This window comes from Peromyscus californicus, unplaced genomic scaffold (genome assembly GCF_007827085.1).
Source record: "Peromyscus californicus insignis strain IS unplaced genomic scaffold, ASM782708v3 Scaffold_20__1_contigs__length_68692818, whole genome shotgun sequence".
Lineage (NCBI taxonomy): Eukaryota > Metazoa > Chordata > Mammalia > Rodentia > Cricetidae > Peromyscus > Peromyscus californicus.
In genome coordinates, this window is record NW_026294503.1 from 65,451,186 (window position 1) to 65,473,207 (window position 22,022).

Sequence of the window (22,022 nt, forward strand, 5' to 3'; positions counted from 1 at the left end):
CCCCCGAGAGGAAGTGCGGCCTCCCAGCATGCCTCGCGCCAGGCCCAGAGGGCGGGCCTTCACACCCTGCCTGCAGCCTGCAGGGCCTGGGCGGCCTGGACCACCCCACCGCCACCCTGCGAGGACCACTGGGCACGCCACCGTCCAGCTAACCACTGGGCACGCCACCGTCCAGCTAACCACTGGGCAGGCCACCGTCCAGCTAGCCACTGGGCACGCCACCGTCCAGCTAACCTCTGGGCACGCCACCGTCCAGCTAGCCACTGGGCACGCCACCGTCCATCTATCCACGGGGCAGGCCACCGTCCAGCTATCCATTGGGCATGCCACCGTCCAGCTATGCACTGGGCATGCCACCGTCCATCTAGCCACTGGGCACATCACCGTCCAGCTAACCCCTGGGCATGCCACCATCCAGCTAACCACTGGACACGCCACCATCCAGCTAACCGCTGGACACGCCACCATCCAGCTATCCGCTGGACACGTCACCATCCAGCTATCCGCTGGGCATGCCACCATCCAGCTATCCACTGGACACGTCACCATCCAGCTATCCACTGGACACGTCACCATCCAGCTATCCACTGGGCATGCCACCATCCAGCTATCCACTGGACACGCCACCATCCAGCTATCCACTGGACACGCCACCATCCAGCTATCCACTGGGCATGCCACCATCCAGCTATCCACTGGACACGCCACCATCCAGCTATCCACTGGGCATGCCACCATCCAGCTATCCACTGGGCATGCCACCATCCAGTTCCCTGCAAGGATCACTGGACACACCACCGTCCAGCTGCCCGGGAGGACCACTGTGGCAGACCACTGTCCAGCTCAAGTGCTTCCCCAGGCAACAGGCTGGCGTCCACGGGGGCATTTGGAGCTGAGAGGGCAGCTGGGTTGTTCGGAGGAAGCTGGCCAAGAAGGGATTGTTTACGGTGGACTTTGGTGGGTGCACAAGACCAGCCTGGAAACACTAGCCCTGGGGTGGGAAAAGAATGGCCCCATTGAACAGGGTCTTCGAATGTGTACCCTTGGTTCCCAAAAGCTGAAGAGGACCTGAAAAGGACTGAAATGAGGGGACAGAAAAGACGGAGTTCCACTCAGTGAGGATGTTTAGTGGACCAGAAACCACCGATGGACTGTATGGGTATTGATGCCGGGTGGCTATGTCTCAGCCTGGGTTGCAGTTTAGCCCGCTCTAAGCCTGGAAATAGTAGGGACAGGGTGTAGAAGGTGGGCAGAATCCAGATCTGGATTTGAAAGGAAGACTGGAAAGAGAGATAAGGTCCTCAGGAAAGGGGATGTCATGAATAAAGTACTGAGGAGGAGGAGCCAGCCAGGCAGTGGTGGCACACACCTTTGATCCCAGCCCTTGGGAGGCAGAGGCAGGCAGATCTCTGTGAGTTGGAGGCCAGCCTGGTCTACAGAGTGAGTTCCAGGACAGCCAGCTACACAGAGGGTCCCTGTCTCAAAAAAAAAAAAAAAAAGAAATAAGTAAATAAATAAAGTGCTGAGGAGGAGAGCGTGGGAGAAGCCTGAACTGGGCAATGGCAAGCAACACACACTGATGTAGAGGCCATAGCACACACACACACACACACACACACACACACACACACACAAACACACACACACACACACACACACACACACACACACACACACACTCATGTAGAGGCTCTCTCTCCTGTTGCAGGCAGGAGGATCTGCCTCAGACAGCTCCCCTGCTGTGCCGTCTACTCCCCCAGTCCTCCCAGCTGCTCTTTAGTGATTGCTGTGAAAAGCTGCTTCTTCTCCTTTCAGTTCCCCTCTGTTTCTCCCAGACCATTCCTGACAGCCTGAGCCCTGGTCAGGACAACACAGAGTTATCAGTTTCCTGGCTGTGTGGTGTTTATAGCGCTCAAGATCCGGTTGCCTATTTTAGTCTCCACCTCAGAGTGCTGATTCATGCTGAACTCCAGCCCGGAATGGCTGCCTCTTCCTTTCTGGTCTCCCCCTCCCTCTCACCCCTTTCTTTTCTCTCTTTGGTATCTTTTCTCTTCCCTCCCCTTCCTACTTTGTTTCGGCTCCCTTAGTCTGCTGGCATCTGACCTCCTAACCCCACACCTCTAGGACATCCTGAGGCTCCTGTCATCCAGGAGCTTGGAGTTAGCACTTGTTCCAAATACAGAGCAAAGGGAAGAGCCAGGCCATGGCTGTGGTGAAATTCATCTTAGGACTTACAACTGGGTTTCCTGTAGGGTGCTTAATGGTAAAAACAAACACACAATATGATAATACATTCAGTTTTATTTGCCTTTCTGTATCCAGTTCAATAGTCTCAGGATTGTCTTTCATCCCCACCCCCTCCTTTGCCCCAGGTGCTGGAGACCCAGCCCCGGGCTTCTCACATGCTAGACAAGGCTTCCACTGCTGAGCTACACCATCAGCACACTCCTCCGCCCCCGTTGGGGATGAACCCAGGGTTTGGTACATGTTAAACAAGTGCTCCACCGCTGAGTGATGACCCCATCACTTCCTGCTGACTTCAAGTCTTATCGCAGAGCTAGGAACCATCTTGGGAAGGCAAATGTTGACTCTATCTTGACTCAGGAAAATGTTCAATTGGAGGCTATGACCTGAAGGAAAAGACAGTTATGTTCTCAGTCAGTAACCTCTGCCCACTTTACTTCCTCAGGGCTTCTAGGTGAGTATGACAATGCACTGGGTTTCTGGGGTGGTCAACAGAAAACAGGGTTCATTTGTGACAAGACACCTCAGTGTTAGCCACATAGCCAAGACTGGCAAGGACAGATCTTAAAATGGCTGTGAGCCAAGATTCATGGAGGAAGGCTCCAGAACGTGTCTGATGGCTGGAAGGCACAGTGATGTGTTGTGTGTGGCTCCGTGGCTAGAACAGCTAGGCAGTAAGACATCTTTCACAGGTGAAAATGAGGGCATGCTTCAGGGAGAGGTGGGTGCTTGGAGTGCGGGTCTTTCTGAAGCCCTCCCTTGGCTTTGATTCAGGATAGCAGTGTGTGTGCTTGATTCGGATTAGAGTAAACTATAAAGAGTGAGGGGTGTGAAGGGGAGCCCCTGTGGAGGGAGGGAAGGCAGCTACGGAGACAAGGCTTCCCCAGCCTGGGGTTCCCTGCCTAAGGCAGACACTGCCTGGATCACCAGGGAGCTTCAGCTCAGCATTTTCAGGATCTCACATTATTCATCCAAGAGATGTAAGCAGAGACTCTCGTGAAGACTGTGGGCTTCCTAGAGAGGTTACAGCCCAGCTTGGACACAAAGCTGGTCACTCCATGGACAGAATACTGGCCATTCACCAAGCAGTGGAGGGGGCCTCCAGAGTCACCCTGTCAGAAAAAGCAACAGAATTCTAAAACTGCAGCTCACTTCCTGCGTGCGCGCACACGCGCGCGCACACACTTAAAAAAACAATAACTTAAAATTATATGCACCACTGTGGAGAGGAAAGATAGCAATAAGACATCGACCCCAAAATCCGAGGCAGGACGTGAGTGGTGCAGGGGTGCGGGTAGGGGTGGGGTGGGGTGAAGGTTGCGTGTTGAGAAAGGAAGACTTCCATTGTGTGGCTGCAAAGGAAGTGGAGGTCCCACTTGGACCCCCGTGGCCTGCCGTTTTAGATCTCTGCCGTTCTTCCCCAGGGCTGTCGGAGGACGACTTTCGGACGTTGGCGCTCTCCTTCCACATGGGTTCTGAGGACTGAACTCAGGCTGGCAGGCTTGCTGAGCCAGCTTGCTGGCAGGCTCCAACCCTTGCTGCTGTTTGCTCAGGTGAGGCTAGAAGTGGACCCCATGGCTTCCTACACACAGGCTAAGCACACACGTTTGTCTCTCTCCCCATTCCCCCAACCCTTCTCTTTCTTCAGACAGGGCTTTGAGGGGACCAGAGAGATGGCCCAGTAGCTAAGAACACTTGCTGCTCTCAAAGAGACTCCCAGTTCTGTTCCCAGCACCCATGTGGTGGCTTCCAACTGTCCATGACTCTGGTTCCTCCGCAAGTGCCAGACACGGCCACAGTGCCCATACATACATTTATTTTTAATTAGCTTTTTAAGGCATGAACCACCATGCCTGGCTGAATTTACTTTTAATTTTTAATTATGTGTATGTGGAGGCCAGAGAGAGTCTGGCCCCCTGGATCTGGAGTTATAGGCAAGTGTAGCTTGTAAGGCACCTGACAGGTGCTGGGAACAGAACTCTGGTTCTCTGGAGGAGCAAGAAGCTGAGCCATCTCTCTAGCCCCAAAGTGTGTGCGTGTGTGCCTGTGTGTGTGTATATATAAATGTATACTAATATATTTAACCTATGGAAGCAGATTTCAAAAGGTTAGCTGAGCTGACATGGTGGCACATGCCTGTAATCCTAGAATTTAGGAATCTGTGAGTTTGAGGCCAGCTTGAGTTACAGAGTGAGTTCCAGACCAGTTTGAGCTTTATAGAGAGTCCCTGACCAAAAAAAAAAAAAAAAAGGTTAACTGAAATTGGTGTCCTCTGGGGAGGGGATGGTGTCAATACGACGGACGACTGTCCTGTTCTTTTCTACTATTCACTATTAAGATTTGTAGTCTCATTTGCCAACACAAGCAATACGTTTAGCACCAATAAAAATTAAACTTCAAAAGAAAAGGAGGCAGGGGAGATTGCTCAGCTTGAAGGGTGGTTAAAATCAACACAAAGACCTGGATTTGATCCTCAGAATCCAGATTTTTTTAAAAAAGCCCCCGTTATCTCAGTGCTGGGGAGGTGAAGGCAGGCAGACCCTGGACCCTAGCTTATTTTGTAAATTAGGGGGTAGTAAGTGACCTTGTCTCAAAAATAAAGGTGGACAGTGCCTGAAAATGACATCACAGGTTGTCCTCTGCCCCTATCCCCTAACACACACTTGCACACACAGATAAACACGCACAAGAAGAACTAGGGAAGGTGACCAAAAAAATTAAAACTGGAGCTAATTCTTCAAAGAGCTCACTATAACCCTGACTACTCAGGGAAAAATGTTTTCAGACAATTTTACTCAAACACACACAAAAACCAAACCTCTCCTACCCATACTCTAGCAAATCAAGGGGAGGAAAGTTAAGATTTATTTCATGTGTGCAAATGTTTTGCCTGTGTGTATATGTCTCTGCACCACGTGCCTGCCTAGTGCCCCCAGAGGTCAGAGGAGGGCGTCAGACCCCTTGGAGCTGAAGTTAAGGGGGTTGGGCCGCCAGGCAGTCATCTCTCCACCCCACACCTCAACAATTTTCTGAGAGTATTTCAGAACTAATGGAACGGGGGAGAACTGAGAGTGTAGAATACTACGGCTTTCTGCTGACTGGCACGGGAAGGGAATGAGCTGGACGAGATGGAAGTCATGGCTGGAGATCTAGGTCAGAAGTTCTGAGAAGCTGCAAAAGAACCCGGCGTGGATATGTATAAACTGAAGCCAGAGAGAGCCGTAGATCCTCTCGGAGGAGAAGGGGACTCACTTAGGCCTCTGAAAACCTCAAAGGCCTACTATCTGGGGGATCTCCAGTAAGAAAGGATCCAGAGACACATTTATTACAAAGACGTATCAGTTTGGGGAAATAAAATTCTCAAGCTCTTCAGAATTGAAGGTCTTTTGAGAGCAGAGGTATGTGAATTAGTTCAGGCAGGCTGGACTTGAGGAAGGAAAGGAAACCTGGAAGAGGTTGGTTGTACTGTGCATTAGCCTATCTCTCTTTTAAAGTACTATTATTCTTATTATTTATATTTATTTTGAGATAGGGTCTTACTAAGTACCCCAGGCTGGCTTTGAACCCTGAAGTCCACCTGGCTTTCTCCCGAGTGCTGGGATTAAAGGCGTGTGCCACCACGCCCGACGTCATGGTGTTTAAATTTTAGCAGTGGAAACTGGAAAAGCACTGGCTACACAAAATCCTTTGGTCCTTCCATCCTGTGGTAACGAGCACTCCAGCCTCCTGTGGACTTCTCTTCCCTTCCACAAAGCTGGGGTCTTGCAGTCAAACCACACTCCTGTGCCATTGCCACAGGCAGGTAGAAAACCCAGCCCGGAATTAATCCACTCCCTGACTAGGTCTCTGAGGAAGAGTGAGTGGAGCCTAGGCCAACCTCACCGCCTTGAAGGACAGTCCTTTCCCGCTCGCTGTAATTATCCCAGGCATGTGCAACCTTTGCCCCTTCATTTTAAGCAGTCAAACTGACTTCCTAGTTCATGAGTAACCAGAAGCAATAAAACAGAACACCTGCCTCCAAACCTGTTCACGTTCTGGGAACATTCGCCACCTCCCACTCCCCGCCCCCAGTTAAAGCCAGCTCCACCTGGGCTCTGGCTCCCATCCCTCCCTTCCTTCCTGGGATCGTGGGCTGTCCATTATCCTTTCCGGTCTCCAGGACACCTTCCTCTCTGCCCATTGTCACCCTCAATTTCCTTCCCCATTGAAAGATCCGTCTTTCCACGACTTCTCTCTCCAATGCCTCCAGGCTGTCTGTCCCTCTCCCTCGTCCAGGTTCTTGAAGAGTGACCCACATTCCCTGAAGAATATCTTTTCATCCTTACCTGTCAACTGTGTTTCTGACCTCACCGTCTACAGATACTCTTGCCATGACAAACAGTTACCAAATGAGCCACTTACAGCCCTCATCCATCGCAGCTAGGGGATGACCTGTCAGTCTCTCCCCAGGTCTGTAGATCCGGTTGCATGCTTTTCTCTCACGTCTACAGCCCTCCCTTGGATCTGGGTGTGTTCTCTCTCCTCCACTCACCCCTGGAACAGTCAAGCCTTTCTGTTCTTGCGGATCTTTCCCAACCCACTTTCTTTACTATTCTGCAACTTTTCCTTGAGGTGAGGGGTCACATTTGTTCCCAAGGGCATCTCACCTGGCATTCTCTCCCAAGCTCCATTTTTTGTTTTATTTTTTCTGTTCTCAAGATAATATCTCAGGTATCCTGGGCTGGTCTTGACCTGGCTTTGTAGCCCGAGATGATCTTGATGCTCTGGGCCTCCATCCTCTGCCTCCCCAGGGTTAGGATTATAGACACACACCTCCACACCCCATCTATGTGACACTGAGGGAACCCAGGCTCTATGCTCATGTCACTGTGCTCACAGCTGAAAGATTATCCTCTGGGTTTTTTTTTTTTTTTTAACCATTTCCAAAGGTTATAACCATAGCCAATAGCTCACCGGCCATACACAACCAGGCGGCAGGCTGGGCATGACTTGGGAGCCTCTGAGCCCTATCTCGTTCTAGCTGAAGGAAAGACCTCTTGTTCCCCTGGTGCCGTAAGCCGGATGCCTTCATTCGTGTTGCCCCTTCCTCTGAGTGACTCCCCGCTTTTCACCTGGGTCACTGGCACTGAACCTTCAAGACTCCTTGCAGGTTCCACTGTCTCGGGGAAGGTAGGTCTTTCCCGACTTTTACCAGCAGAAAGAGGTAGTGACTATTCGGAGGCCTCCATGTCACTCTGCTTGTCTTTACCAAAACGTTTAGCCACAGTGTTATGACACCACACTTGGTTCGGCAGCATTCCGACGACGCCACACTGCTCTAGTCCTTCACTTGTCATTGTTTCTTTCTTTGTTTCTTTCTTTCTTTTCGAGACAGGGTTTCTCTGTGTAGTTTTGGTGCCTGTCCTGGATCTCGCTCTGTAGACCAGGCTGACCTCGAACTCACAGAGATCTCCCTGGCTGTGCCTCCTGAGTGCTGGGATTAAAGACGTGCGCCACCACCGCCCAGCTCACTTGTCCTTGTTTAACCCTCTCTAGATTCCTAGCACCCAGCACAGTTCCTGGCATGTGTGAGACATGTACGCAGATTGAAGGGTACTGAGCAACCTGTGATATGGTTTACTGTGCGTTGATCTTACCTGAGTTGAGAATTCTCGGCACTGTATAAGATTATAGAACTGCTTAGTGTGGGTGCCTCTGCTGTGCCCACCTGCACCCACTCCTGTCAACACCAGAGGAAAGGGCAGCGGCAAGGACGTACAAGAAAAGGGGATGTACAATGGGATTGGAAGCTGCCTTTCACACAGTTAACCACCACCCTCCCCACAGGCCCAGCCCCACAGCTACCGTTAAAAGAATTTAGGTCACAAGCAACTTCTAAAGACTATACACGTACGTAAACACAGGAGCGTTAGGGCCACAGAGCAGCTTTTGAGGTAAGGCTATTGAACGAGGCATTTTCATAGTCCTTCCCACCTTGAGGTTCTGTGACAGAGCAGAAAGCTGAGTCCATCCATGGGTGCAAGAGCAGGTGAGGGACTGAGGGCGAGCCAAAGGCGGAGAGTCAAAGGGGGCTCACTGCGTGCACTCACCTGGCATCCCGAGCGAATCCCGTCTCCCCCAGCACACACCATGGTCCTCTTCACTGTGGAGCCCCAGTAAGAGGAGCTGGAGCAGATGGCATAGTCCACGCTGGGCAGGTATGCCTGCTGCAGGGTCTGAGATGGCTGCCCGTTGGCTGAATGGGATGTCACATTGGAAGTCAGCACAGGGAAGAATCCTTCCACAGCTCATGTAGCCAGTGTCTTATTGCCCTCTCTTTCCTCCTCCTCCTCCTCCCCCTCCCCCTCTTCCTCCTCCCCCTCCTCCTCCTCCTCCTCCCCCTCCCCCTCTTCCTCCTCCCCCTCCTCCTCCTCCTCCTCTCCCTCCTCTTCTTCTTTCTTCTACAGGGTCTCACTATGTAGCCATCGCTGTCCTAGAACTGGCCTTGAACTCACAGAGATCCGCCTGCTTCTATGCTCTGAGTGCTGGGACCAGAGGCCTGTGCCACAGCGATTTATCTCCACTTCCTAAGAGCTGAGTTCAGGGGTTGGAGAGATGACTCATTGGTTAAGAGCCCTTGCTGTTCTTGACGAGGACCTGAGTTCAGTTCCCAGCACCCTTCTGGGCAAACACCCTCTTCTGAACTCTGCAGGCCCTGCACTTCATACATGTGAAGACACATACATGTACACATAGTTAAAAACAATAAAAATGAATCATTTTTAAAAGGAGCTTAAAGCTGGGCGGTGGTGGTGCACGCCTTTAATCCCAGCACTCGGGAGACAGAGCCAGGCAGATCTCTGTGAGTTCGAGGCCAGCCTGGGCTACAGAGCAAGATCCAGGACAGGCACCAAAACAACACAGAGAAACCCTGTCTTGAAAAACAAAAAAAAAAAAAAAAAAAGGGGGGGGGGAGCTTAATACAGCTTTCCTTTATCTGGCTTTTTGAGTCTTCAAAGCCTTTTTGCATCTGATGCCATTTCTGTAGGTCCTAACAGTCCTCTCCCATTGTAGAACCACGGTGCTATTACAGGAACTGAGAGCTGGATTAGAAGTCTGTCTATGTTTGCCCCCGGCTTTCCCCAATAGACTGTGCTCAAGTAAGGCCTCAACTCTTCTCCAGGAACCCGACTCCTGCCTGTGGCTGCCAGGCTTCTGTTTCCACGTTCCTAACGCCTCTGTTCACAGCTCGCCCATCTTTCCACATCATTTGGGTAACATTCCCGCCATGATGAGGAGAGGGGAGCAGAGGCCTCCTCTGCCCTGTGACTGGATCTGCAGCCCACCCAGGTCTGTTTACTCCAGTTCAGCTGGGTACCTGTCTGTGCAGGGGCAGAGACCGCCAAAGTGAAGGCCGGATACCTGTAACCAGTCACATGACCAAGTGCTTTACTTTCTTTTTTGTGCCCAATTTCCTAATGTATAAGATAAGGGCCAGCACAAACTAATTTCTCTGGTAAGTTTTTCTTTTCTTTCTTTGGTTATGAGAGTCTGTGAACCTCTGACTCAACTGTATCAGTGGTTTGATCTATGGCTCTCTAGGTCATCTGACTCTGGCTGTAAATGTCTAGAATCATAGAAAATAATGCGGAGCTCACCCATTTCATCAACATCTCAGTGGTGTATGGTGGGAGCATGTACGACTTACTTTTGGTCTTTCCCCAGCCTGTGATGTAGCAGGGAGTGTTGTTTGCCAGGGTGGTTCCCTCCTGGGGCAGAACACCCAGCTGGATGTAGTTATTGAGTGTGACACTCTGGGCCAAGCGCAGCAGGGCGATGTCATAGCTGCAGGAGAGACGGAGGTGGGCTTACTTACAGTCAGGTCTGCTGTTCACAGGACTCAAGTCCAGTCCTGAGCACCAGGTGCCCGTAACTCCAGCTCTGGGCAGTCTGATGACTTCTGGACCTGCACACATGTGAACACAGACACACGCACACATACACACAGATACATACAGACACAGACACACTTAAAGGAGGGAGGCAAACTTGGAAGCAGTTGAGTTGCGGGACATTTGATGAATAGCAGCACCACCTGCTGGTAGGATGTTGGAATTGCAGCCTGGCTCTGCTTCACAACCTGGGGTGGTGGACAGCCAGAGTTATAAAAACGCAGGTGATGTGATCTCCGTTACAGAGTTCTTAACAGGTACAATTCTGAAACATCTGTCAGAATCATACCAGTTACTTGAAGCCACCCCTACACATTCTACAGAACAGAAGACCTTTTTAATCTTTTGTGGTGCTGGGGGGGGGGGGGGCGTCACGCTGAGGGTCACACGTAGGCCGGTATTGGACTGGATCACAAACTTACACCAATAACCCCTTCCATGACTACCATTTTTTTCTAGGTCGAGGGATTGAACTAGATAAAGCCTCAAGCATGTCAGGCAGGCACTTTGCCACTGAATTACGTCCCCTGCTCTTGTTTTACTTTTTATTTATTTTTTTGGCAGACATGGGGCTAGGTGTTTTAGAAACTGGGTCATTCTGATCCCAGGCTGTCTTTGTTCTAACCGTGTAGTTGATAATGACTTTGAACTCCTGATCATCCTGCCTTAGCCTTTCAAGTGCTGGGCTTACCAGACTGTCCCATTAAGGGCGGCTCCCTAACTACCAAGTTAATGATTACCTTTCCAAAACTTTACAACCCACCTTAAGAAAATTCCCCAGGGGCTGGGGTGGGGCTCAAGGGTAGTGTACTTGCCTGGTATGTTCAAGGCTCTGGGTTCCTTTTCCCACACCAAAGCCAAACCAAAACGAAACAAAATTTCCTTGTATGGATGAAGTATATTCCATAGAGGGAATAAATAACAAAGACCAAACAAAGCCCTGAGTGGTGCTGAGATCCTGGAACCCCAGCGCTCGGGAGGCAGGGTGCAGGCAACCTCGGCTACACAGTGAGTTCAAGGCCAGCTTGAGTTGCATGAGAGATTCTCCAAAGACCAAAACCAAACCAAAATACCCACTCCCAGAAAAACAGAGACATTAAAACAGACACGTCCTCCCACGATCCAACTGTGCAGCCCCACCCACAAGAGATAAACCCGAAGCTCTTCAGGCATTCAGGTGTGCTCCTGGCCCAGAGGCCAGCACATGGCCTGAGGCAGGACATGGGGCTCTCTTCCAGGCTCCACCCACGACTCAACAAGGCCAGGCTACAAAAGCCACACAGGAAGTTTCAGGCCATCCTTCCAGCACCCCACTTCCCCCCACCACAAGAGAACAAGTGGGGGAAACAGGGGCCCAGTGGCCAGGTGCCCCGCCCCAGCGCACAGCCAGTTTAGTGTCCTGCGTACCCCGCAGCCACGTTGTCCTTGTTCCAGCTGGGGTGCACCACGACCTTCTGCACGCTCACGTACTGCTCCGTGCCATCGTTCTGGCTCAGGTTGTGATCTCCGACAGCCACACGGAAAGTCATCGGGCTGGAGAGAGAGAAGGAAGCCTGAGGGACCTCCTTCCCCCTTAGAGGGGAGGAGGGCAGTGGTGACAGTTTACTTTTGGGACGGACACTCAGTCCATCTGACCCAGACAGGAGGGCAAAAGGTTAGGACACAGCAAGTCCCCCCATTCCCTAAAGTTAGTAACTTGTGGCAGCAGAAAAAAATACAACCAGCTGCACATTCTCAGTTTATTAAGCTAACAGTATAAGTTGAATATGATAGTACCCAATGGCACCTATCCATGAGGGAAATAAACCTATTGGTTACACACACACACACACACACACACACACACACACACACACACACGTATGTGTTGTTGTTGTTGGTTTAGACAGGGTCTCATCCCAGGCTGGCTTCAAACTCTCAATCCTCCTGCCTCAGCCTCCTGTACCAGGGTTACAAACGTACATCACTATATACGACTTAGACCTGTAACTCCTAAAGCGTGGTCCTGGACCAGCACCCTTACGGTCACCTGGAAACCTGTTGGGGTCTGGGGAGACAGCTCAGTGGGAAAGGGTTCACTGTGCAAGCCTGAGGAGATACCTCTGACCCCAGCTCTGAGGCAGAGATGCATCCCAGGGCCTCGCTGCCCAGCCTAGCAAAAACATCAAGTCCCAGGTTCAATAGTGACTCTTTCAAAAAATCAGGTGACGTGATCGAGGAAGACTTTCTGATGTCAATCTCGGACCTACACAAAGGCCCATATGGGCAATCACACACCTGTATGCGCTCATACACACATGCATGGCCCCTCCCCCTCCCCGCCCCCACAAATACAGTCATCAGGCCTCACCCGGGACTTGCCATATCAGAACTCCGCTGAGGGGACCCACCAACTGATTCTATGTGCTTCCCATGTGATTCTAATGTGTTCAAATCTGGGAACTGGGCAGGTAAGGATGGTCCAGTGGATAAAGGCACTTGTTATGCAAGCATGTAACCTGGGTTCTAGGCCGGGGATGGGAAAATCAGCTCCACACAGTTGTCCTCTGATCTCTGTATGTACATCATGCCGTGTGCCCCCTGCATCCTGCTCACACACATTCACACACACAACAACAACAATACTAATACTAATAGTAATAATAATAACACATTCCAACTTTTTAAAAAGGAAACTATTGCTTGTTACAAGCAGGGAAAATTGACCAGTACTCAGATGCTGAGTCAGCGTTTAAGTGTCTCCTCCGTTGTCTGTATTATTTTCCCACTTCAGAGATGAGAGACTGGGAGAGCAGAGAAGGTCACATGGCCATAGATACGGGAACGAGATTTGAATGTGGACCTGCTGGACTCCAAAACTTGTACTTCCTCTATACTGTCCCCTCAGGGACCCCCAAACACAATTGGGCTCAGCGATGACCCTCTCCAGCCCTGCCCGGAGAAGTCCAAGTACACGTTCTTCCAGAAGGGTCAGTCACTTCCTCCCAGGGGCTCGGAGACTGACTGTTCTCACCTGTCCACACAGTGAGCGGCGGTCATCACCCAGTTGCGTCGGATGAGGGTTCCTCCACAGGTGTGGTACCACAGCCCTCCAGAACGGTACTGGAGGGAAATCTAGTCAGGAGGGAAGAAAGCAGGGAGGGCTGGAGTCATCTTCTAGAACTCCTGACATTATTCAAAACATTCTCTAACTTCCTGGACCGGGGATAGCAAACCAATCTCCCCCTTGGCCGATGGCTCTGGATCGGCTGGAAGCAGCTTGCTGAGAAGAGGTATTAGTTGCTTCTGGGGTCGGCTGAAAAGAGTCTCTACCATTCGGTGACATTTGCTACACACACATGAGAAAGCAAAGGCACACATAGGCACCTTAGGCATCTCTACACTAGGATGTTGCTGTGGGTTAAAACTCAGGTTCTTTTATCTCTCCTTTCCAAAAGGGAGCCAAGCGTTGCTCATTCAGCCAAGCCCTACAGGTTCAGGTCTCAGGGTCCCCTCTTCAATGTCTTCTAGAAGTACCCCAGCCTCCCACATCCGGGAGGACTTAGAATGACAATGGAATTTTTTTTTTAAATCAGTTTGTGTTTTCTCATTTTACACAATAGATCTGCTTCTGAAAATTGGGTTCAGACTGCTGTAAGTTAAATGTAATTGTAATTGCAGAATTCCTCTGGAAGTTATGACTGGTGAGCAGCTACTGTACTGACTTTATGTGTTCATGTCTGCATTGAGTCAGGCTCAAGTGTCCTCTTGAGGATGTGGAAAGATGGGGCTGGAGAGATGGCTCAGTGGTTAAGAGCACTGGCTGTTCTTCCTGAGAACCCAGGTTCAATTCCCAGCATCCACATGGCAGCTCACAATTGTCTGTAGCTCCAGTTCCAGAGGATCCGACACCCTCACACAGACGTACACGCAGGCAAAACACCAGTGCATAGGAAATAAAAATAAAAAAAATTTAAAAAGGATGTGAAAACATTAGCCCCTGTGTTTGGGGCACACTGTGAAGTGGTAGATGTATGTATGTTTTAGGGCGTGTGGCGCCTTTGGGGTCACACAGGCTGTCACAGGAATAATGAAAACAGCTTGTGAGGAGAGGATGTAACTCAGAGGCACCAGCAAGGTCGTGGGTTCAAGCCCTCACACTACAGAAAGGAGGAACGAAGTTTGGGTCACAAGTAAAATCACTGACTGTGCAAACCTGATGACCTGAGTGTGAATCCCCAGACCCCACTTGAGGGACTGGTGTGTTCACCCCTGCACCTGGGAGGCAGAGGCAGCCAGAGTCTGCGTGTTCGAGATCAGCCTGGTCTAGATTGCCAGTTCCAGGACGGCCAGGGCTAACATGGCAAGGCCCTGTCTCACACCACAAACCCAAACCTGGATGTGGTGGTGAGCACCTGCGATTCCCAGAACCCTTGTGGTGAGGTGGGAGGTGGAGCCGGAGAATGAGCTGGAAGGTTGAGGGGTCAGTGAGGGAGGGAGGGGTTGGTGCTGGCGCTGGAGTGGGCTGGAGCGTGGGAGCCCCTGCCGCAAACATGGTGGAAGGCTCTAGCTGCCCTGTGGCGCTCTGGCACTTTCTCTGCGTCTGTCTGTCTGTCTGTCTGTCTGTCTGTCTGTCTGTCTCTCTCTCTCTCTCTCTCTCTCTCTCACACACACACACACACACACACACACACACACACACACACGCCCATTGAGACTGGTGTATAAGTTCCCTCTCCACAAGCCTTTTGCATTTAGAGTTCCACCTCAGTCTGGTCGCACACATCTTTAAAATTCAGAACTAGACAGCAAGTGAGCTGCCTGAGGGTAAACACACATATACACGTAAAAATAAAATTTTTCGGGGGAGGGCATACACAGCATTTCTGGCCTGGGTAAAAGCCTGGGCAGGAGGAACCACCCACCTGAGATGGCCAAGAGTTCCTCTGGGCCTCAGCCCCTCCAACCACCCGTGCGTTAGTTTCTGGAAAGTCCTGGGTGCTGTGTCCTTTGTGGGGCAGAAGAAAGAAAAGTGGGTGATGACTAAGCATGGGGTCAGCGGGGCGGGGGTGGGAGCGGCAGCTCGGCTTTGAAGACTGTTAGCTTTGTCTGCAAATTCTCAGCTCTCCGCAACAGGCCCAGGGGGCCCAGCCCTGAGCTGTGTGCACCTCTTTCGCCTCCTTTGAAAACAGAGCCTCAGAGCACCTCCTGCTTCTCTGGGGTGTGCGAGAACTCTGGCTGGCAGGGGGAGACCTTTCCCAAACCACCAGGCGAGGGGCCCACAGGTGCCCATGCTCTTCCCTGGCTCAAGGTCACCTTGAGGGGCCCCCTCCCCATGCTTCGGCAGGATTCTCCAGAAGCCATGGACAGCAGTCGGGAAGGTTGGTGGGGAACCCCTAAAGGGGCTTCGTTATGCTTCTTGGTCAGGCACCTGCCACCCAGCAGGCACCTGCCCGGCAGTCAGTCAGAGCTCCTCAGTCCTGCCTCTCTTCTGCTCCAGAGGGTTTCTGCTAGACTGACAGGCACAGCTTTTCATCTTCCTCTGAGATAGAGAGCTAGCCTGGGCTTAGAGACTTTCTGACCCTCCTGCTCAAATCCCCCTCCCTCAGAGCTCCGGCCAGAAGACCCACTCACCACACAGGACCAGGGAAGCGAACACCAGGAAGTGTAACATGTTGCCGAGAGAGCAGACCACTGCCCCTTTGCCATGAGCCGAACCCTCTTTATATTCCTCTTATCAGCAGCTTTGCTGACCTTCCTCCTGCCAGCTGGGCAGGGCTGTGGGTAGAAGGCAGGAAAGCACAGGTGCCATGGAAGTACAAAGGAAAAGTTTCAAGTCAACTCATTTATCTGTTACTCGAAGACAGAACAAGGTTAGCGCTCAGTTAACCTGTTTCAGTTGAAAAGCATCCAGAAGATCCTTTTTTTTTTCTTTTTTGAGGAATAAGATGGAGGGCACATCATTGAGATGGCGGAGAGGGTTAATAGCCTTTGCCCCCAACTGTCGACCCCAGTTCAATTTCTAGAACAGACACAATAGAAGGAGTGAATGGAATCTTACAAGTTGTCCTCTGGCTTCCACGTGCATGTGCTCACACACTCGCTCACACGCGTGCACACACACACACCATAAATACGTAGATAGGTAAATGTGATACTAAAAAAATTTAAGTTGCAGAATGAGGATTGCTTTTCTTTCAGGTGTACCCCACGTTGCCAGAATCTCTCTCAGCATCCACCGCTGCCCCACTGTACACTGTGGGACTATAACGCAGAGACCTGTCCTGTGCATGTAGGGATTGGGGGCTGGGGAGAATCGGGGAGAAGGAGAACACAGCAGCTTCTCTGTGTCCAAAGAGGGAGATGGGGCTTGTCCCCAGCACGTGGATGCAGGCTGGAGCCCAGGAGCAAAGCAAAGAGGACGCTATGGAGAGAAACGGATCTGGAAAGGCTCAGTAGGAAAACCACGGAGCTCTCAGGGCAAGAGAATGTGGGCAAGCTGGAAGAGGGAACCCTCAGGACTGGGAGGATGAGGGCCATAAGAATGGAGGGCAGAGGGTGCACAAGAGGAAGGGCCAGAAGAAGAAGGAGGAGGTCAGAGGTCAGTGTGCCCCAAAGAGGAGAGAGGACCATCAACTGGGCACATGATGGTCGGGGTCATTGCAGGCCTCAGCAAAGGGTGTGGGAGCAGCAGTATAGCGGAGCCTGGAAGCTGCCGTGACTTCCCTAGGGCCCTCTGCACCTATGCACCTCAGAGTCCAGGCTTTGGGGCTGCAGGGCTGAGAGAGGCCCGGGAAGGCATTTGCAGAGCTCTGCAGTCTGGCCCCTGAGCCTTCAGGATAACGGGTGCCCAGGTAGGTCGAAGCTCTTTTTTTGCAGTCTGCCTCTAGCATCCAAAAAACAAAACAAAAAAAAAAAAAAACAAAACAAAAGACAAAAAACAAAAACCAGAGGGCTGAGGTGGCCGGAGAATTCAGGGCATCTTGCCATTCCTTTCCACCTTCTTGCTTCTCTGGAGACTGAGAGGCAGTTGCTGGTCCAGGATGAGGTGTGTTAAGAGAAAGCTTGAGAGCCTCCTCTTGGGTATAGCCCGGCATCACAGACTCCAATGTTCTCAGCCTTTAAGGGCATGATCAGTTCCATATCTGTGTCTGTTCTTGGCCTGGCCCAGAGAAACCCAGTCCATGGGCCCTTGAAAACCAGTCTCCTGCCAGGAGCAGGGGCTCACATCTGCAATTGCAGTGCTGAGAAGGTGGGGGAGGTAGGAGGCTGGAGAGGAGTTCAGAGCCAGCCTGGGCTAAAGGAGACCCTTTCCCAAACAAACAAAAGCAGGAACAAGCTCTAGGCTTCCACTTAAACCCTTCACAACTGGTACTTCATCCTTAAACTGGTCAACCTTCCTTTCTCTTTGAGGTACAGTCTGGTCTTGAACCTCTGCCTCTAGGTGCTGAGGTTACAGGTGCCCACCTCAGGCTCTCTCATTCTCATTTATAGGTTTAATCATAGACAGTGACCTCAGCTGCCTTCAATGTCAAGACATTGCTCCTCCCACCCCCTCCAAATAAGCCATTCCAATCCTAGGAACACATCTTTTTTTTTTTTCAAGACACGGTTTCTCTGTGTAGCCATGGCTGTCCTGGAACTCGCTCTGTAGACCAGGCTGGCTTGGAACTCAGAGATATCCACCTGCCTCTGCCTCCAGAGTGCTGAGATTAAAGTTGTGTACCACCACTGTGGGGCTAGAACACATCCTTTTCAATTAAACAAAGATGCGAGGCTGTGGTATATAGTTACACTATAGATAGTATAGTAAACTATACTGCTGTGGTATAGTATAGTATGGTATGGTATAGTATAGTATAGTATAGTATAGTATAGTATGGTATAGTATAGTAAACTATACTGCTGTGGTATAGTATAGTGTAGTATAGTAAACTATACTGCTGTGGTATAGTATAGTATAGTATAGATAGTATAGTAAACTATACTGCTGTGGTATGGTATAGTATAGTATAGTAAACTATACTGCTGTGGTATAGTATAGTATAGTATAGTATAGTATAGATAGTATAGTAAAATATACTGCTGTGGTATAGTATAGTATAGTATAGTATAGTATAGTATAGTATAGTATAGTATAGATAGTATAGTAAACTATACTGCTGTGGTATGGTATAGTATAGTATAGTAAACTATACTGCTGTGGTATAGTATAATATAGTATAGATAGTATAGTAAACTATACTGCTGTGGTATAGTGTAGTATAGTATAATATAGTATAGATAGTATAGTAAACTATACTGCTGTTTTATGGTATAGTGCAGTATAGCAAACTATACTGCTGTGGTATAGTATAGTATAGATAGTATAGCAAACTATACTGCTGTGGTATAGTGTAGTGTAGTATAGTATAGTATAGATAGTATAGTAAACTATACTGCTGTGGTATGGTATAGTATAGTATAGTATAGTAAACTATACTGCTGTGGTATAGTATAATATAGTATAGATAGTATAGTAAACTATACTGCTGTGGTATAGTGTAGTATAGTATAGTATAGTATAGATAGTATAGTAAACTATACTGCTGTGGTATAGTGTAGTATAGTATAGTATAGTATAGATAGTATAGTAAACTATACTGCTGTGGTATAGTATAGTATAGTATAGTATAGTATAGTATAGTATAGTAAACTATACTGCTGTGGTATAGTATAGTATAGTATAGTATAGATAGTATAGTAAAATATACTGCTGTGGTATAGTATAGTATAGTATAGTATAGATAGTATAGTAAAATATACTGCTGTGGTATAGTATAGTATAGTATAGTATAGATAGTATAGTAAACTATACTGCTGTGGTATAGTATAGTATAGATAGTATAGTAAACTATACTGCTGTGGTATGGTATCGTATAGTATAGTATAGTATAGTAAACTATACTGCTGTGGTATAGTGTAGTATAGTATAGTATAGTAAACTATACTGCTGTAGTATAGTATAGTATAGTTAACTATACTGCTGTGGTATAGTATAGTAAACTATACTGCTGTGGTATGGTATAGTATAGTATAGTATGGTATAGTATAGCATAGTATAGATAGTATAGTAAACTATACTGCTGTGGTATAGTATAGTATAGGATAGGATAGTATAGGATAGGATAGTAAACTATACTGCTGTGGTATAGTATAGTATAGTATAGTATAGTATAGTAAACTATACTGCTGTGGTATAGTATAGTATAGGATAGTAAACTATACTGCTGTGGTATAGTATTATATAGTATAGTATAGTATAGTAAAGTGTACTACTGTGGTATAGTATAGTATAGTATAGTATAGTATAGTATAGTATAGTATGGTATAGGATAGTATGGTATAGGATAGGATAGGATAGGATAGTAAACTATACTGCTGTGGTATAATATAGTATAGTATAGGATAGGATAGGATAGTATAATAAACTATACTGCTGTGGTATAGTATTGTATAGTATAGTATAGTATAGTAAACTATACTGCTGTGGTATAGTATAGTATAGTAAAGTATACTACTGTAGTATAGTATAGTATAGTATAGTATAGTATAGTATAGTATAGTATGGTATGGTATGATATAGTATAGATAGTATAGTAAACTATACTGCTGTGGTATAGTATAGGATAGGATAGGATAGGATAGTAAACTATACTGCTGTGGTATAGTATAGTATGGTATAGTAAACTATACTGCTGTGGTATAGTATAGTATGGTATAGTATAGTATAGATAGTATAGTAAACTATACTGCTGTGGTATAGTATAGGTTACTGTAAAACTTCATGGCTGGTCATAACATTTCCCACAAAGTTTGGAAAAATCCATGTTGACCCAGAGGAGGTTTGAATAAATTGGATCGAATGGTGGAAAAACTATTATTAGACACTGACTTGTTGATTTATTTAGTGATTTACTTAAAGCACTGTTTGTACTGCCCACTTGCCAAGCATGACTTCACTTGCTACCTGAAATAGAATGACCTGGAGAAACAGCTGAAGCAATGGGTCGTCGCCCTAACAACCTGCTCACCTGCTTGTTGCAGGCTCCACCTTGTGGTTTTAGAACATAAAAAAACGAGAATGCCAGCTGACCCCAGGACCCAGCAGGCCTTTCAGGAGGTGTCCTGGCTTTGGTCCACCTGTGACAGCTCCTCTCTTCTGTCCCCACTGGAGTCAGAGTGCTTACTCTGGAGAGTTTCCTGAAGCAACGTTACAAGGACACGTGAGAAACACGGCAAACCAGGGATCCCAGCATGGGGCGAGGGAGGTAGGACTGAGAGCTGGAGGCCAGCCTGGGCTACACCTCATGTGTCTATCTGGAAAAAAGGAAGAAGAGGAGCTGAGGGATGTAGGGAGGGGAGGCAGAGAAGAAAGTCAAGCCTTTATTTTTCTTTTCTTTAGTTTTTTGAGACAGACTTTTGCTATGTAGCTCAGGCTAGCTTCTATCTTGTAATCCTGTCTCAGTCTCCCAAGTGCTGGGCTTACAGCAGCAATACTACACAGCTATAAAGAGTGAGCTAGATCTAAATACGCTGACGTGAAGAGACATTGTTGGCATGCTAAGTGAAGAAAGCTATTTATAATGTGCATGCTTTTGCATATTCATAGAAAAGGGCATGGGGAGATCTATGTTCCATACTGAAGACAGTTATCCCTTCTAAAGAATAAATAGGACGGTGTGTGGTGGCCCACGCCTTTAATCTGAGTACTCAGGAGGCAGAGGCAGGTGGAGCTCTCTGAGTTTGTGGCTAGCTTGGTCTAGAATATCAAGTTCCAGGTAACTAGGAATGAGATTCTGTCAAAACAACACCACAGGTACCTGGGTATATAAGTGAGATTCTGTCAAAACAAACGAAAGAAAGAAAGAAAGAAAGAAAGAAAGAAAGAAAGAAAGAAAGAAAGAAAGAAAGAAAGAAAAAACAAAGAAACAAAGAAAGAAACAAAGAAAGAAAAAGAAAAGCAAGCAAGCAAATCCAGCTAGGTGTGATGATGCAGGCATATGATCCCAGCACTTAGGAGGTAGAGGTAGGAGGAGCAGGTTTTCAAGGTCATTCTCTACTCATAGTGAGTTAGCAAGTTTGAGGCCAGACTGAGCTACTTGAGGCCTCGTCTCAAAATTAAAGTATCAGAAAGTAGTTACATGGGGGCAGCAGCAGATTTGAGAAGACAGGACCCTTGGCAGGCCTGAGAATAGTCTGGGGTAGGCTTTAAGGAAAGTGTTGAGATGGGGCAAGGTCAGCGAGGCAGCCAACTTCTTAGTCTTTTTAACACTCCAGTCAATATGGCCCCTCCCCTAACCTGGGCCTGTTCTGGGGTAGGAGGACCTGCATCCTTATTTTCTGTGAGCTCCCTGAGCTCTCCTCAGCTGGAACTCACCCCCTCTAGCCAGTAGGCACAGTGGGTAGGGCCAGAATACATTTAGGGGCCACGGAAGTGTTTAAGATCCGAAGAAGTGAGTAGACTCTGGATGTCATCTTCATGCCAATGTGATCCACACTGCTGTCACTGTAGCCCAGGCTGGTCTCCAACTCTGTAATTGATGTGAGAGTCTCATCTTGCTTCTGATGAGACCTCCCGAAAGCTCTCAGTACTGGCTTGTGTCACCTATCATCCACTTTACCTGGCTTCGGGGATCAAACCCTGGGCCTTGTGCATGCCAGGCCATGCTACTCACCAAACTCTCCCCAGCTCTTAAATTAACTTTAAAAATTTTATGGGTATGAGTGTTTTGCTGCATATATGTCTGTGTACCATGCATGTGCCCAGTGTGTTCAGAGATGACATAGATCTTCCAGAACTGGAGTTACACTTGGTTTTGAGTCACT

At 48.6% G+C, this 22,022-nt stretch overlaps 1 protein-coding gene across 1 annotated transcript; it reads right to left on the reverse strand.

The window, feature by feature from the left end:
* Positions 1-2,357: 2,357 nt before the first annotated feature.
* Positions 2,358-16,080, reverse strand: Cela1 (chymotrypsin like elastase 1). Its single transcript, XM_052748992.1, has 8 exons — positions 15,789-16,080; positions 15,080-15,162; positions 13,189-13,289; positions 11,583-11,708; positions 9,932-10,068; positions 8,334-8,479; positions 3,207-3,356; positions 2,358-2,630 (listed from the first exon to the last, which is right to left on the reverse strand). Exons 1-8 carry the CDS (start codon positions 15,826-15,828, stop codon positions 2,613-2,615), a joined length of 801 nt encoding a protein of 266 aa, XP_052604952.1. The 5' UTR covers positions 15,829-16,080; the 3' UTR covers positions 2,358-2,612.
* Positions 16,081-22,022: the final 5,942 nt, after the last annotated feature.

What these genes read in the sequence shown, in the direction of transcription:
- Cela1 (XM_052748992.1), bottom strand. Translation starts at nt 15,828, where the DNA reads ATGTTACACTTCCTGGTGTTCGCTTCCCTGGTCCTGTGTG. An exon ending in CGCTTCCCTGGTCCTGTGTG is followed by an intron (nt 15,163 to 15,788) that starts GTGAGTGGGTCT and finishes TGCCCCACAAAG; the next exon opens with GACACAGCACCCAGGACTTT. An exon ending in GCCGCTCACTGTGTGGACAG is followed by an intron (nt 11,709 to 13,188) that starts GTGAGAACAGTC and finishes CTCTCTCTCCAG; the next exon opens with CCCGATGACTTTCCGTGTGG.